This window comes from Lipophrys pholis, assembly GCF_963383615.2.
Source record: "Lipophrys pholis genome assembly, chromosome: 6".
Taxonomy (NCBI): domain Eukaryota; kingdom Metazoa; phylum Chordata; class Actinopteri; order Blenniiformes; family Blenniidae; genus Lipophrys; species Lipophrys pholis.
In genome coordinates, this window is record NC_137629.1 from 18,530,306 (window position 1) to 18,545,411 (window position 15,106).

Consider the following 15,106-nt stretch of genomic DNA (forward strand, 5'->3'; position numbering starts at 1 on the left):
TATCAGTAGTCAGGAGGCATCTGGACAGCTGGGTTCTATTTAGCTTGTGATTGCATTAGAAATGACACACAAAAAGATTCCTTTTGGTTTTTCCTCTCTATCTTAGTGCGTGATTCAAGGATGGGAGCTTGCAGTGAAGTGTTGCTCCCGCAAAGTTTTCCTCCTCTGAAACAGAAATGTGGAGGTAAAATGTCCTCCTCCTCTTCCTCCTCCTCCTCCTCCTCCTCCTCCTCCCCCCCACCCCCACCCTCCCCCTCCCCTAAATCCTAGTTCCCCTGGGTCCCCTCCTCCCCTTTTGCCTCCCCTACTCTGGGGACGTCACTCCCCTGGCTGTGGCAGGACTGGAGACTGATTGCAGGGGCAAGGCGAGGGCAGGTCCTATGAAGAAACACGGGGGGGGGGACAGAGGGGAGGAGTAACATTTCTGCTCTGTCCAGTTTACGTGCCAGCAGAGTGAATTAGTTCTCGGCACTCTGGTGAGTTGTGAAGCTGCAGATCATTGGATAAGGAGACCTGCACCTCATGTGCAGCTGATCCACAGGAGCAAGCTGCAAGAGAAGCACCGAGACTCCTAAGAGACTTCTTTTTCCTGCATCTGACTTTGGACTGATCATTCTCCATACAGTGTCTCTCAAAGGTATGTCTCTAATGCAGCTGTTACGTCATGACACTGTCATGTATGAATTTCTAAATGTCACAAAACTGTTATCCTGCCGAATTCAACAGGCTCAGCCGAGGATTTGTGCCACCTGTTGCACAGTGTAATCTACATACTGTCTCAGCAATAATATATATTTTCACTTTTTAAGTCTCACATTGAAATGTGAAAATACTATCTCATCACTATAAAAAGCTTTAATCAACTGTATTCATAGAGATGCTGTACTACAACTCACATTGTGATGCTAATGAGCTGTCACACCCCAGACCAATTTGTCTTGGACTCGGAATTCACACGGCATAGGAGGTCAATGCACATTTGGACGGTCGTCACTGTTAATTTATGATCAAGATGATCAAAGTTTAGCTTCAAAGATGGATGCTTAAATTCAAAGAAAATGACAAACTATTCACGAGGGAACTAAAATATTTCAACCCCATTCATGATATTGTACTCATGCTGCTATTTTTGGCAGCTTTGTATTAATCCCATAAATGAAATCTGACATTTCTATTCAGAAGACAATAGAAACAAAGAAGACCTTGCAGTTTTGTCTCCCTTGTCCTTTACATATAATTAGTGCTGAGAGCTACTGGAATGTTCTTATTGTGTCATATCGGTGCATTCATGGTCTCATCATGAATGCAGCTCTTTGAGGACTTGGATCTGCACCATGACTCCAAACAATAGCAGTTAGCAGGACTCTTACTGTATGAACTTCACCAAGCTTCAGCACTCGGCAGCATTCCTAACATGCGTATCAATGTAAAGGTTCAACATCGCTTGCAACAGTCTTAAACTCCACCCTTGCTTCATCTTGAGTTATGCAACTGAGTTTTTTCAGCATTTTTCAAGAGAACAAGTGACCTGACCTCGAGAAGCAAAGCAGGTGGAGCTAAATCAATCTGCACCCACAGACCTGAACTTTGGGTTTTTTGTTTTGTGTATTTTTTTTTTTTCCCCCTCCTTTCTGGCACCTTTGGTTGAATGCTACAGAAAACAAACATCGATGTTAAGATAAATAGGAGTAAGGAGATTTTCTTTGGCACGTGGAAAAATTCTGAACTGTGTTAACAGTGTTTAACTTAAAGGCTGCACATGTACACCACCACCATGAGCTCACATACATACCCCCAAGCACGGACGCTCACTGGTATTTTCTTTCCCTTTTTGTCTGTCTTTCCTTCTTGTCAACAGGCGTCAACATGCTGAAGCAGGTTCTGTCATTCGGCCGCTCCCTCGTGCGCAGGAAAGTGGTTGACCTGAGCAACCTAGAGGACTCCAAACTCTGCCGCTGCCTGGGAACCGTTGACCTTATCGCCCTGGGAGTGGGCAGCACTCTGGGAGCTGGGGTGTATGTCCTGGCGGGAGAGGTGGCCAAGGGAGACTCCGGCCCCAGCATCGTCATCTCCTTTCTAATCGCTGCGCTGGCCTCAGTTATGGCCGGCCTGTGTTACGCCGAGTTCGGGGCTCGTGTCCCAAAGACTGGCTCTGCCTACCTGTACAGCTACGTGACTGTCGGGGAGATCTGGGCCTTCATCACTGGGTGGAACCTAATCCTGTCTTATGTGATTGGTAGGTTGGGCACAATCCTGGAAGAGGATTTTATCATTAAAATAAAAGCGTGTTTTAATGTTGTCCTTCTTGTTTTCTCAGGCACCTCCTCAGTTGCAAGAGCATGGAGTGGCACATTTGATGAAATGATAGGAGGACACATAGAGACGTTCTGTAAAACATACTTTGGCATGAATGCCCCTGGTTTGGCACAATACCCCGACTTCTTCGCTGTCTGCCTGATTCTGCTGCTTTCTGGTGAGGGAACAAACAGGAACAGAAAACCCTGCAATTTAATTCGATACAGAAGCTGCAGTGATTGAGCACATATTAGAAAATTCAAGTCTATTTACGAGCCACAGTTGGGATGGTCTTGTTACTACCAACATAGCAGACCATTGCATGATCAGTAGTTAAGGGGGCAGAAGCATGTGCACCCTTCTATGGCTGTTTGAGTCCAACGGGTGCCCTCATCTTATTAAAAAACATCCTCACTCACCTGTAAGAACCCTGCTTATGTTCCCAGTCACACAATACAACCACAGCTCGGGGAAACCCAATAAAACTGTGGAGACGCTCCACTGAAGCCGGCGAGTGTCTTCAGTGACTTGGAGCGTATCCCTGAATTCATTTCCTGTGATTAAATTCATGAGAGTGTAAGGATTCAAGCTGGACATGTTGTCACATTCCACTTTCATGACTGTTGGGTTAACTGAAAAGTTTATCATGTGTTTTATATTGTGGCCTGGCAAGGAGGTGATTACATTAAGTCAGTGAGACAATTGAGCAGTGTTGGGCTATTATTTTTGTTGGGATGGCTGAAGCCGGGGTTATGTAATACAAATTCATCTAGGTCAGTCTTCTCTGAGAAGAAACAAGTCGGGGGTGAGTCAACCTGCCATCAGTATTTTGCATGTTACTGCATCAGTGGAGCATGGTAGCTGTTTACGGATCCGATTGAGTCACCCAATCAGCGGACGTTTGGAGTAATGACAACTAAAATCAGCAGCTGAGGTAATCCACCAACATGCAGACAGTGGAAAACTAGTCGTACAAATGGAAGATCATGTTTATTTTAAGCCCCTAATTCATCACAGCTACAGTAGCAGTGGCTGATCTTGTTGTTACCCAGCATCAAAGATCAGGATTGGGTTTGTTCAGGATGAATGATGCACGAGCACTCCAGTAAACAGGAATTGAGGGAAATAGTACTACAACAAAGACAGCTAATGTTAACAGTTGACTCAGTGTTGGAGAGGAGAAATGTCTTCTTCTAAATGTTGTTGAGATGCTTAAATTTATTTAAAATAAAAAAAATCACAATTTTCATTGCTTTCAAGGAACAATTAACCATGTATTTAAATTAACTGGTGCTTTTCATAGAATACTTTTGAGTGTGATGTAAGTTGAGAAAACTTTGAGTATCATTTCAAGTATCATTAAGCTGAGCCAAGTCGGCTTTTAAAAAAAGGAAAACAAATTTTAAATATGGCCACCCTACTCAGTGAACAGGACGACACACAAGACAAGGAATGAATAACTTCAGTAACTGTAACTGCATTTCTGATGTCATCATAGTTATGGACATTACAGTACATAACTATACCCAGAATATGTTGGACGTTTTGGACGACATAGACGTTTGACTCTAACATCCAAGTGCTCCTGGGGGGAAACTGTAAAAACATTTCAGTATGAACCAGTGGACATGGTGTCAGGTGGACATGAGGTGCACCTTAGTGATATTTAGTGTTTGGAATAGATCACTCAACTTAACAAGAACAAGCAGAGATTTCTGACCTCAGCCAAGAGGAGACATGGACACAGGGAAATGACACATTTTCCACATCCAGATCAACCACCTTTATTCATCTACTCGGTTTGGTGATCCCATGATTTGATTTGATAATTTGAAAGAACACAAGATAAGACAATATTGTTACCTTTTTCCAAGTTACCATCCGAGCCGCAGTTAAGAAGCCTGGTTTATTATGGAGTGTTACTCACCAACTTGTGGTTCGTGTCTGCTGGTAACAAAAGCTGTCTGTCGGGCCGATTCTGATGTGGAGTTGGATGGAGGGAGAAGGGAAGAAGCTGGTGGTGCAGAATTGTGGCCGTTTGTTCCTCTTTTAGCACACACTGGACTAACACTGCTCAATTCATACACACCTGCAGTATAGCACCAGAGCGCAACAACAACAACAACAACAAACTACACTTCCCAAAACCAAAACATGTTACGACTCCATTTCCCACAATGCACTTGTCATTTGAAGTGACAGGCTAAGCATCTAACATCTACTGAAATGAAAATTTGCAACAAATATTTTTGATCTGGATGATTACAAAAATGCAATGGGTTCTTCCTTTGATCAAAATGCACCTGTGTGCCATTTTTTTAGGAAGATCAGCTCATTAGTTCTTGAGATATCTTGATCACAGACAGACAGACAAACAAATAAACGCAGGTGATTTTAAAACCTCCATTGTGGAGGTGATAATGATACTGTACAAATAGACATTGATGGATTATCTGTATGTGTAGTGTGAATATATGTTAGTGTAGTGGTGAGTCTCTCTCTGTTTGCCCTGTCATTGACTCTGCCTGTATTTCTTGGACTCTCAGGGCTCCTGTCTTTCGGTGTGAAGGAGTCAGCCTGGGTCAATAAAGTCTTCACTGCAGTCAACGTGCTCGTGCTGTTGTTTGTGATCATCTCCGGCTTCGTCAAAGGAGACACACACAACTGGAACATTAGTGAGGAATCCCTCATTAACGTCACCATAGTTAAGAGGTAATTCATACCAGATGACACCATAACAGCATGCAACGGCCTTTTGACCATTGACTGTCACTTATTTTGCACATCCTTCAGGAACCTGTCGGTAACGTCCAACGTCACCAGTGACTATGGAGCTGGAGGCTTCATGCCCTTTGGCTTCAGTGGGACTTTAGCCGGAGCCGCCACCTGCTTCTACGCATTTGTTGGATTTGACTGCATTGCGACAACAGGTGAATTATTTGCTGGTTTCCTTTCAGCATGAGTTCCCTTCACTCTGCCATAATATGAACATGAGCACACGTGTGTTTCAGGAGAGGAGGTGAAGAATCCTCAGAGGGCCATTCCCATTGGCATCGTGGTGTCACTGACCGTGTGTTTCCTGGCGTACTTTGGTGTGTCGGCCGCACTCACCCTCATGATGCCGTACTACCTGCTGGACGAGAAGAGTCCTCTGCCGATGGCCTTTGAATATGTGGGCTGGGGCCCAGCCAAATATGTAGTCGCTGCGGGTTCACTGTGTGCGCTCTCAACCAGGTAACCACCAGATTTGTTTATCGAGAAGCACATGACATGAGAAATATCAGCATGTACTTTTACAGCGAGGGTAGACTATACCTGAAGTTATCATTGATGTAAATGAAATTCATTGATAATGGTGAAGGCGATGTGGTCAAAAAGCTTTGATCACATGTCTCTGTCTCGTTATTGGATTGATTCATGTTGCTTATTGTGGTGTGGTGGGCGCAGTACCTCTCTCTTTTTGGAGACCCCTGCATGACTTTGTGATGCATCAATAATTATAAAAGTGTGCTATATACATTTCCAGCAAGTTTCACAGCAATACATTGGAGTGACTTAATTCGGTCTTTCTTTCCTGAAGCTTGTCAGCTTCCTCACCGTGGTGTCTACGTGACTTTTTCATTCAATGAACTTATCAAATTAGACTCAAAATAATGCCATTATCCAAAAATTCCCATTTCCAGTTATTGATGTTGTAACTTTGCGAAATTACTTCCTTTGCCAATTGTTATATAACACAGCTTGGTGGTGAAACAGCTTTGTGCTTAGGTGAATATTTACACAATTGGAAAAACATAATGAGGTAAAGGTCCATAAAGCCCTGAGAAAGCATATTGGAAACTCACTATCTAACTATCTAAGGAAATAATAACATGAAAGGGATTTTCTTGAAGAGCTCAGAACTGCAGCAAACTGCAGGAAAGAAAAACATATATTGAGTTTAATCACTCCGTAGCTTTGTCGAGGTGACTGTGGGTTTTGTCATTGTGTGTCTGTGTGTCTGGGTTTGGGGGTCTCCTCACTAACGTGTTGGTTCTTGCATGTCTCTGCTGTCTCATGCAGTCTGCTGGGCTCCATTTTCCCTATGCCTCGTGTAATCTATGCTATGGCAGAGGATGGGGTGCTTTTCAAAGCCTTAGCCCGAATCAATCCTAAGACGAAGACCCCACTTATTGCCACTATGAGCTCCGGTGTAGTAGCAGGTGAGAGCCGGGAGCGCATCTAATAGACATTACAAAGCTAATCTTTGTCCACCCATCAACTGTGAAAGACACATTCAAACCGATGCAGCCGAATCAGCTGGTTATTTCCTAACTGAAATTGGGTTTTTGATTCTTTCTATTTTAATTTGTGTAGCTTCACCCTCCATATTCACCCGTGGTTCTTTCACAGTTGTGCAGGTGTCATGTTCTCTTTCCCAGAATGCCCTGAACTTAACCACCAACCCTCTTCTCCCTAGCCTGTTGGGCTCCATGTTCCCTCTCCCGCGCATTCTCTTTGCCATGGCACGAGATGGCATTCTGTTCAAATTTATGTCCAAAGTGAGTAAGCGCCAGTCGCCTGTGGCTGCCACCATGGCGGCAGGTACCACTGCGGGTAAGCTCCCGGACAAGGACTTGTCTTTGGTGGGGTTTGTGTCGTGGACTTGTGTTTGGGGTGTGTAATGTGATCAGGTGGTGCTGATGGTGACTGCATGCCAATCTTGGTGATTCTAAAAGCATGTGATGAAACCATTTCACACGTCATTGAGGTTCACTGTCCGATTTGTCTGGGTTTTAGCGTCTTTTCTAAATAATCACATCACATTCACATTCGCCTCAGTCTACGATGATGATTGTGGTGAACATGGGCATGGGTCTTATATGTATTATGTGTTTTGTTATTATAGCATGCTAATGTCAAACTCATTTCAGTTCAAGCGCCACATGAAGTTGGCTTGACTAGTGAAATGAATGTGTATAAATAACCACAACACAGAATGTTTAACCTTTGTTTAACTGCAAAGAATGACAAGAAAATTGAAATTTTGATCAATATCTTTTTCACAAAATGTTAAAAAAAATTCAAAATTTACAAAGAAAATGGAGTAACATTTCAACATTACACCATTTCGAAAGGTGCCTTTTGGTGCAAATTACAATTTTTTTTAAAAATATCATGTCCCTGAATTCTTTTGAATGCTAAAAATGTGTTCCCTTTTTCAAATTTAAATTGAAGTTTTCATTACAAAACTTGTATTGGCCGTATGATTGACACCCCTGGTATACAGCGTCACAGATTTGTTTCTTATCTCTGAATAAATAAGAATCACAAACAAGCTTGAACAAACATTTCAAAGTACCTTTACAGACTGTCGTCAGGCTCGTTGATATGAGGTCAGTGATATATACAAACAATTAAAAACACGTGCCAGTGGGTGTGCATTCCTTTTTTTTGAAGTGAAGTTGCTTAAAAAAAACCTTCCAGACGCTCCCAACTTAAGAAATAAATTTTGTTATATGCATATTTATATATATATATTTTTTTGTTTCTGTATCCATCAACATTACTACTAAACGTCTGCAGGCTGCAGTTGGACCTTGCTTCCTCATACAAAGTATTAATATGAAGAGATCAATAATTTGGACCGAGATGATTTGAATCTGCTGGCAAATGTTCTGGACAGTCACAGAACTCCCTGTACAGCAGTGGCCTACTCCTGTACCTCGAGAGCTTGTTTCTCAGAATCTGCTGTAATGATGAAGTGCAGTGGGAAAAGGAAACAAAAACAGTCGGGTCTTTGTGAACAGATGTCATACAATGTTAAGAATGTCCACTTGCTAAGCTTTCCTGCTCAGCGGGCTCAAGGTGTATTGTACATTGTTGCATCACGCTGGCCGCGCTCAGGTGCTTGGGGCTTGTGGGGTGAATGACCTGGTGAAGTGGCTGACAGATGTGAACCCCTGGGAGGGAGCCCTGCACAGCATTGGGAGGGGGCACAATCTTTATTATTCCTGCTTTAATGTGACGTTGAGAGGAGCGGCGGACGCCACGGCTCCGTGTTTGAACCATGCTGCTGGGAGCAGCTCCACACCACAGTGCGGCGCTGGGAGAGACGGTGGAGAACAAAAAGCAACGCCGCAGTCCATCGCACATCAAATGGCAGCCGGCGTGGGGATGGTTACAGCTGTGGTGGCAGCGCAGGGAAACAGCCGGGGCCTTTTGCTTTGTTGTGAAAAATGTGTCTGCATGACATTTAATTTGCATCTGTTGGTGATTGTGTGCATCTGTCAGATGGGGCATCTGAAGAAAACAGACTTTTTAATTGTGGATTTCTGCATTATTGTCATGCTGTCTTACGCATGCAAGAGTGTTTTGTGTCTGCTTCTGTAATTTATCATGTTTTTGTGAGTAAGGAAGGATCTTTACGAGATGCACGTCTTAATTGTGTTTTTTTTCCTCCCTTTTGCTCACTGTAGCCATCATGGCTTTCCTGTTTGACCTTAAAGCCCTGGTTGACATGATGTCCATTGGCACTCTGCTGGCCTACTCACTGGTTGCAGTGTGTGTACTTATTCTCAGGTGGGTACGTTTATAAATACTTCCAGAAAAACTTGTGAAACATTGCGAAAGTGCTTCCCTTCCCTTACAGCTTTTCCAAACGTCTGCGGGCATGGTTGAGATTGCATCACACTGCTGATGTAAGAGGAGTGAATGCTCCCATTGTGCAAATGTTAAGTGGCCGCATGAGCAAATGAAGGTGTTTACTTGTGTTTCTGTATTTTTTTTAAACTGGAGTTGGTGCTGCGGCTGCATGCTGCTGCTGTTTGCACTGTGGAGACTTCACCTCGCCGCCGCCTCAGTAAACACAGGCACAGTGTTGCTTCCCCCGGTCAGAGATGGAAACAGACTTCGCTTGTGTGAAGAGAAAAACCAAATGACAAACTCTTTAATAGTTCTAGTGCTTTGGCTGGGGTGATAGTGTTTATAAGCAGCGGCGACTATCAATTAACCCTATAGTAAAGAGTTACACAGCCTGGAGCTTAGAGGAGCAAGCTTGTGTACAAGTTCACAAGTTCAAATCCCTCTGCCCATACTGCGAGTATGTGTAGTTAAGGCTAGCTGTGAATGAGATGGGTCAATGCAGATAAATAAAATAGAAACAGATCAAATATTGTTAGCTTACCTTTGTAGGAGCGGTCTGCTGATGTCTGCATGCTGGTAGTTTATCTGGACTGTTTTCTCACTGCTTCTTCTGCTTGTCATTACTTTAGAGATCCATGTAGTGACCGATGAAACTTCAGATGAACTTAATGAGTGAACACAAGAGTTTTAGTTTGCCAAGTATCTAGTTGGTTCGTGCAGGGAATTAGAAAAGGGACGAGTGACTGTACTAACATAGGTACACCAGTCAACAGAAACCAACCACTTAATGTTTTTATCTAACCTCAACATCAGTCAATGTGACAAAACATAAATAACTGTAATCATTTTCTGGACATGCAGGATATGGATACACTCCGGTATCGTCAATATTATCTGTGAAGTCCAGATTTTGACCCCTCTGCCCACCAGGTATCAGCCAGATGGAACTCTGGGGCGGCAGTCTGAAGAGGGCGAGTCAGACTTGACAGAGTCTGACTGTCATCTCAACATGCTGAAAGGTGACGGCTCCACCCTGCAGGCCATCCTCCACCCTCCCGTTGCACCCTCAGAGAGTTCGTCCAGCGTGGTCAACATGTCCATCAGCGTGCTGGGTAGGCAGAAGAGCTACACTTCCTGCGACTCCCAGGTCTTTATTGTCTCACAGTTTATGTTGTGTGTGGATTTCCAAACCGCAGTGCTGGCCGTGTGCGTGCTCAGCTATCTCACCACATACCACATCGCCTCCATCATCCGCCTGGAGGTGTGGATCCTGGCATCGCTGTCCTTGTGCCTCCTCATCTTCAGCGGCTGCACCTTCATGGTCTGCAGACAGCCGCAGACCAGCAAGAAGGTGTCCTTCATGGTACGAGCAGCTCGGTCACATCACCAGTTGACTGAATACTGTTGATCCAACGCGGAGAAACTGATGGTTTCGATCCATTTTTGATTGAACAGGTCCCCCTTCTACCTTTTCTGCCAATTTTGAGCATATTTGTGAATATTTACCTGATGGTCCAGCTGAGTGGAGACACCTGGATACGTTTCTCTGTGTGGATGGCTGTCGGTGAGTGTTGGTCCAGAAAACATATGAGAAGTCACACTTGAAATATTTCAAGTCTTGTATTATAAAAAAAACAACAAAGTAGTTTCTGCTTCTGAATTAATTATGAAGTTCTTGGAGCCATATAAGATATAGTGGTATCTTCCTAAAACTGGCATAAAGTTACCACTTGGGAAATTCCCACTTCTATTTTGGGAGTGTTCTCATAACGGCAGGAAGTGGCCGACAGGTCAACAGTTCGAAACCCTGCAGATAAATGACTCACAACGTTTTCATCCCACCAACTGCATAAACCAACACACTAATGAAATGATCCCTTTATGGCAGTAAGACCTTTAAAACGTCCACACATGGAAAATCACACATTTAAAATAAGTTGTAAGTGTGAATATGTGCAGAGTTGGACTGGAACAAAATTTAAGTCCAGAGATTTCTTACAATGTCTCCAGTCTCCTGCAGCTTTGCCAAGTTGGAGAGAAACAATAAACAGAAAAACAAATCGTGCACCACCGACAGAAAGCTGCTAAGACTTGATCCATATCACTTTGTGTACAATTTTGTCTTTCTGTCTTTATTATATTGCTATATTATATACCTCCACCTGCCCCCAGGGATTTAAGCTTTTCTGGGGTAACAAATATTATAAATACAAATGCATTGTTTTGATTAAATAACTTTTGTAAATAGAATAAGCATATATTGAAAACACGTGTTATGCTTTAATCTGTGGGGAAAATGGTAATTTAAAAGGTGACATGCTTATTTAAATTCTGAATATGTTATCAAAAAGTAGGAAACTATTTTAGTGAGCCTAAAGGACGTTAATTTTATTCCAAGGAATGGAAGTACTGAAACTATTTCCTCTCATATGTATGAGGTAATCCTGTCTTGTGCAACACCAGCATTAAAAAATAATCAGGCCACCAGGACATTTCCTTGTTCTCTCGGTGATGGTCGGCTCCTCAATCTGTGTGTGACTGTGCATTTCTCGGTGTGAGTCCTCAGATTGAGTGGCTCTAGCTGGGATTGGCTCCAGCCCCATTGACCCCACTTTGTATTAAGATGGTCTTCATAATGACCGGATGGATAAATGAACAGTCAAGCTGCTTGCCGTCTTATAGTAAGCTACTCTAACGGGCTGCAAGTTTTTGAAGCGATTGCAAAATGTGTAAATCTACTGTTACGTTGCCTACAATTTGTTATGAATAAAAGTGAGGTGTGGAAAAGCACTCGCGTTCAAGAAGAAGGTACTGTTTTCAGAAACTACTCAAAGCTTTAGTGACAAATTTAATTGCGAGATTTATGTCAACAGAAGACATTTGATTCAATAAAAAAATCTGCATAAATATCTACAATCAAACCACGTTTCTCAGAGGAACAATATATTATCTCGTTTTTAAACTATGACTTTATTAAATAAACATAATAGAAACGTTTTCTCCATTAAAGCAAGTTACTGATCAAAATAATATTGTGAACAATGTAATAAAAATGACCCCCCCCAAACATTTGTTGCCCTCAGGCTTCATGATCTACTTTGGCTACGGCATGTGGCACAGTGTGGAGCGCCAGCGCCAACTCCAGGCGGCTCGGAGCTGCAGCAGCACCACCCAGGAGAAGCAGGGCGGCTTAGGAGCGGGGAGCAAGGAGCAGCAGCGTTTCATCCGCCCAGAGAAGACCAGCCAGTGTTAAGAGTTCGCCTGACCATTCACAGACTCTGTGAGGCGATGGATGCATGAACGCACGCAGCAGCTATGCATTGATGCGCCTGTACATACAGCTTCAGCATTAGGGGGGAGGGAGGGAGGGGAGGGGAGGGGGGCTCACCCTCCGGCACAGTCAGCCCCCCTAAAAGACAGCATCAGTATTCTGTATCAGCGGCCTCACGCCCATGAGCCGCTCCGTCACTGTGATGGGACCACACGCTGTAGGTCACATTGTGCATTATGGACAGCATGGAGGCAGGACTGAAGGGACAGGTTACACACTGGAGAGTGGCGTTCACTTCTTTTTAAACAACGGAGCAACAAGCGCGTGGCTGCAGCAAGTCTTTTACTTCTTCATGGACTTTAGCTTGTGAGAGCCTTTTTATCTTGTCTGTTCATTTCTTCATTTTAAAGGTTTGTGTTGACCGGTTTTTAAGTATAAAAGTCTGTCGAATCTGTGCTAGATTTTGATCCACGACTGTTTTGTGTTTGATGTCCAACAAGGCCATTAGATTAAAGATGTGCTGATTGTCAACTGCTTTAAATATATGCTGGATTTGATTGAGCATCATTGCTTCAAACGAGGATCGGCTATAACATTACATCCACTGACAGGTTCTTAGATCACACTGATTCTTTTTCTTTTTTAATGGCATTTATTAATGGTTTGAATTTATTAGACAGCAAGTGGACATTTTATCCTCAGAGCGTGAGAAGCATAAAAATTGACAAACCGTCATGATTTGAAAGAGTTTTACAAGAAAGTGTAATTGTTAGACGATGTCTCCAAAAGTGCCGCTCCTGTCTGGCGTTCCCGGGCTGCAGAGGTCAGAAGTCATCCAGAAAGGAAAAGCAGTGAAGCAGAAACAGTGTCATAGGTAACCAAGGCTTTTTGGAGGTGACTGAAGGCTGACCCTGTGTTCTGATCCAACAGACCAACGACTGTATCTGAAACTGCCACAAAAGTTAGTACTTGTTGACCAGGGGTCAGTTCAGGTCCATTTTCTATTTCTAGAAAAATGTTATATACTTGTAAACAGTCACCATTTCTTCTTCAGTTTGAGTTTTTTTTAAAATTTCAAACTCTTTTCAGTTCACAGAATAGCAAATTATCCAAAACAAGACAAACAATTAATAAAACAACAAACTTCTATAACTCGACAACACCAATATTTGTTCTGAATTATAAGGATGAAATGAATTTTTTTTAAAAGTCCTACCAGTTTTTCAAATAACACAACATTTTAAATAAGTTTGTTCTGTATAAAGTGCCTGTAATACCTATAATTTGACAGTTAAGTGCCTGTAAAATAAAGAGCCTATAATGAGTCTATAAATGTCCCTTGTCGCTATAAAATGACAATAAAGGGCTTTTAAAGGCACAATAATGAGCCTATAAAAAGAGTAGAGCGTGCTGCCAATATAAACAGCTACGAAAAAAATAAAAAAATAAAAATAAAATACCTATTAACCATATAAAAAGTATTTGATATGGCCAGAATTTTCAGTAAATAAATTATTTTGAGTATATAGAAGCCAGTAAAGTGACCTGACTGTTGGCTAAGTGTCGACAGAGCTGAAATCCAACCTGACAAGATGCGGAATTGTTTAACCTGATTAAACTAACATTGTTATACATCATCATCAGAGGAAACATCAGACACACGGTCTGCAGCTCCTGCCTGGGAAACATATGTGTCGTTTTTAATGAATCTCTTGAGGAAACGAGATAGATTTCTGAATTGATTTCTGCGTATGCGAAGTATTCATACTGATCTATGTTGAGTTCCTCCAACTTCACTATGAATCTGGTCTTGCAAAAGACACCCTTATCGAAAACATGGAGTCGTTTTTAAAAGAAAGTGCTGCCACCATGTGGCCACTGCACGCATAACGTCTCAGTTGTGATACTTGATTTCGCGTGCACACACCGAGAGTATAAACATAAACTATGGTGCACCAGATTTCCCAACATTGGAAAATCAATCTTCTTTAATCATAAATCTCATATTCTGTGATTATCTTGAATTAATTGAGCTATGCTTAGGTATGCCACCACCACTTTGAAAATGTTGTTTATATTATACGAAAATATGTTTTTTCGGTAATAACTTGAAAACTAAGGCCAAGACTTTCTGTCATCCATTACTGCCTAAACCATGAAGTCTGTTGATCTTATTCTTGTTGAGTGTTTGTTCAGTTGTGTTTGAAAAATGAAATCTTCCTGTGTTATTATGTGATCATGGAATAGTTAGCATTTAGAGATTTTCATCATTAATGGCAGCGTGGGTAAGATCATGGTGTCAGAATAGCATGCTTGTCAAGGCTTGCTAAGTCAGTAATTGATAACAAGGAATTGAGGGATATCCCTGTAAAGAGAAGGTCAAGACCATCTGTTCAGAGCCGAGTTGAGAAAACCAAAAAGGATCTGGAAGAGATATTTTGACTGTGGCCTGAAACTGCTGAAGAACTCATCAAGAGTGAGCAGGAGGACAGAAAGTTTGTTCATGAAGTCGGACAGAGTGGCAACATTTGGTTGTTTTGATATGAAGTTAGCCTAGAAAGTCCAGAGAAAAGAAGAGAGGGCAGAAGGAATGAAAAAAAAAAACGAGAGAAAGGGAAGACCTACATGGAGAATTTTGAGAAATCTGTCCGGTGACTGACGAAGAAAGTGTCACAATAACTGGGGACGTCAGCCTTGTTTGGGAGCACAGTGGCAAAAAAAAATGTGTGGCTCAGAATGTGTAGAAACACCAAGTTTATATTCAACATTAATAGTAACTATAGCCCTTATGGCCTTAGTTTCTGAGTTATTTTGAAAAAAATAAAAAATAATTTGCATATAAAATCAATAACAAAATTCCAAAGCGATGGTGGCATACCTAACCACAGCTCAACTAATCTAAATATTGAAGAGAAT

At 42.3% G+C, this 15,106-nt stretch overlaps 1 protein-coding gene across 2 annotated transcripts; it reads left to right on the top strand.

The window, feature by feature from the left end:
* The first annotated feature begins 362 nt into the window (after positions 1-362).
* slc7a2 (solute carrier family 7 member 2) lies at positions 363-13,621 on the top strand. 2 transcript variants are annotated; one of them, XM_080465793.1, is made up of 12 exons: positions 363-637; positions 1,859-2,236; positions 2,318-2,473; positions 4,842-5,007; positions 5,089-5,225; positions 5,307-5,529; positions 6,358-6,497; positions 8,754-8,856; positions 9,850-10,031; positions 10,116-10,282; positions 10,375-10,483; positions 12,003-13,621. In XM_080465793.1, the coding sequence occupies exons 2-12, from the start codon at positions 1,867-1,869 to the stop codon at positions 12,170-12,172; spliced, it is 1,923 nt and encodes a 640-aa protein (XP_080321919.1). In that variant the 5' UTR covers positions 363-637; positions 1,859-1,866; the 3' UTR covers positions 12,173-13,621. The 2 variants fall into 2 exon arrangements, with proteins under 2 accessions (XP_080321919.1, XP_080321920.1); XM_080465794.1 differs by lacking the exon at positions 6,358-6,497 and adding an exon at positions 6,755-6,891 and having other exon boundaries at positions 451-637.
* The last annotated feature ends 1,485 nt before the right edge of the window (positions 13,622-15,106 follow it).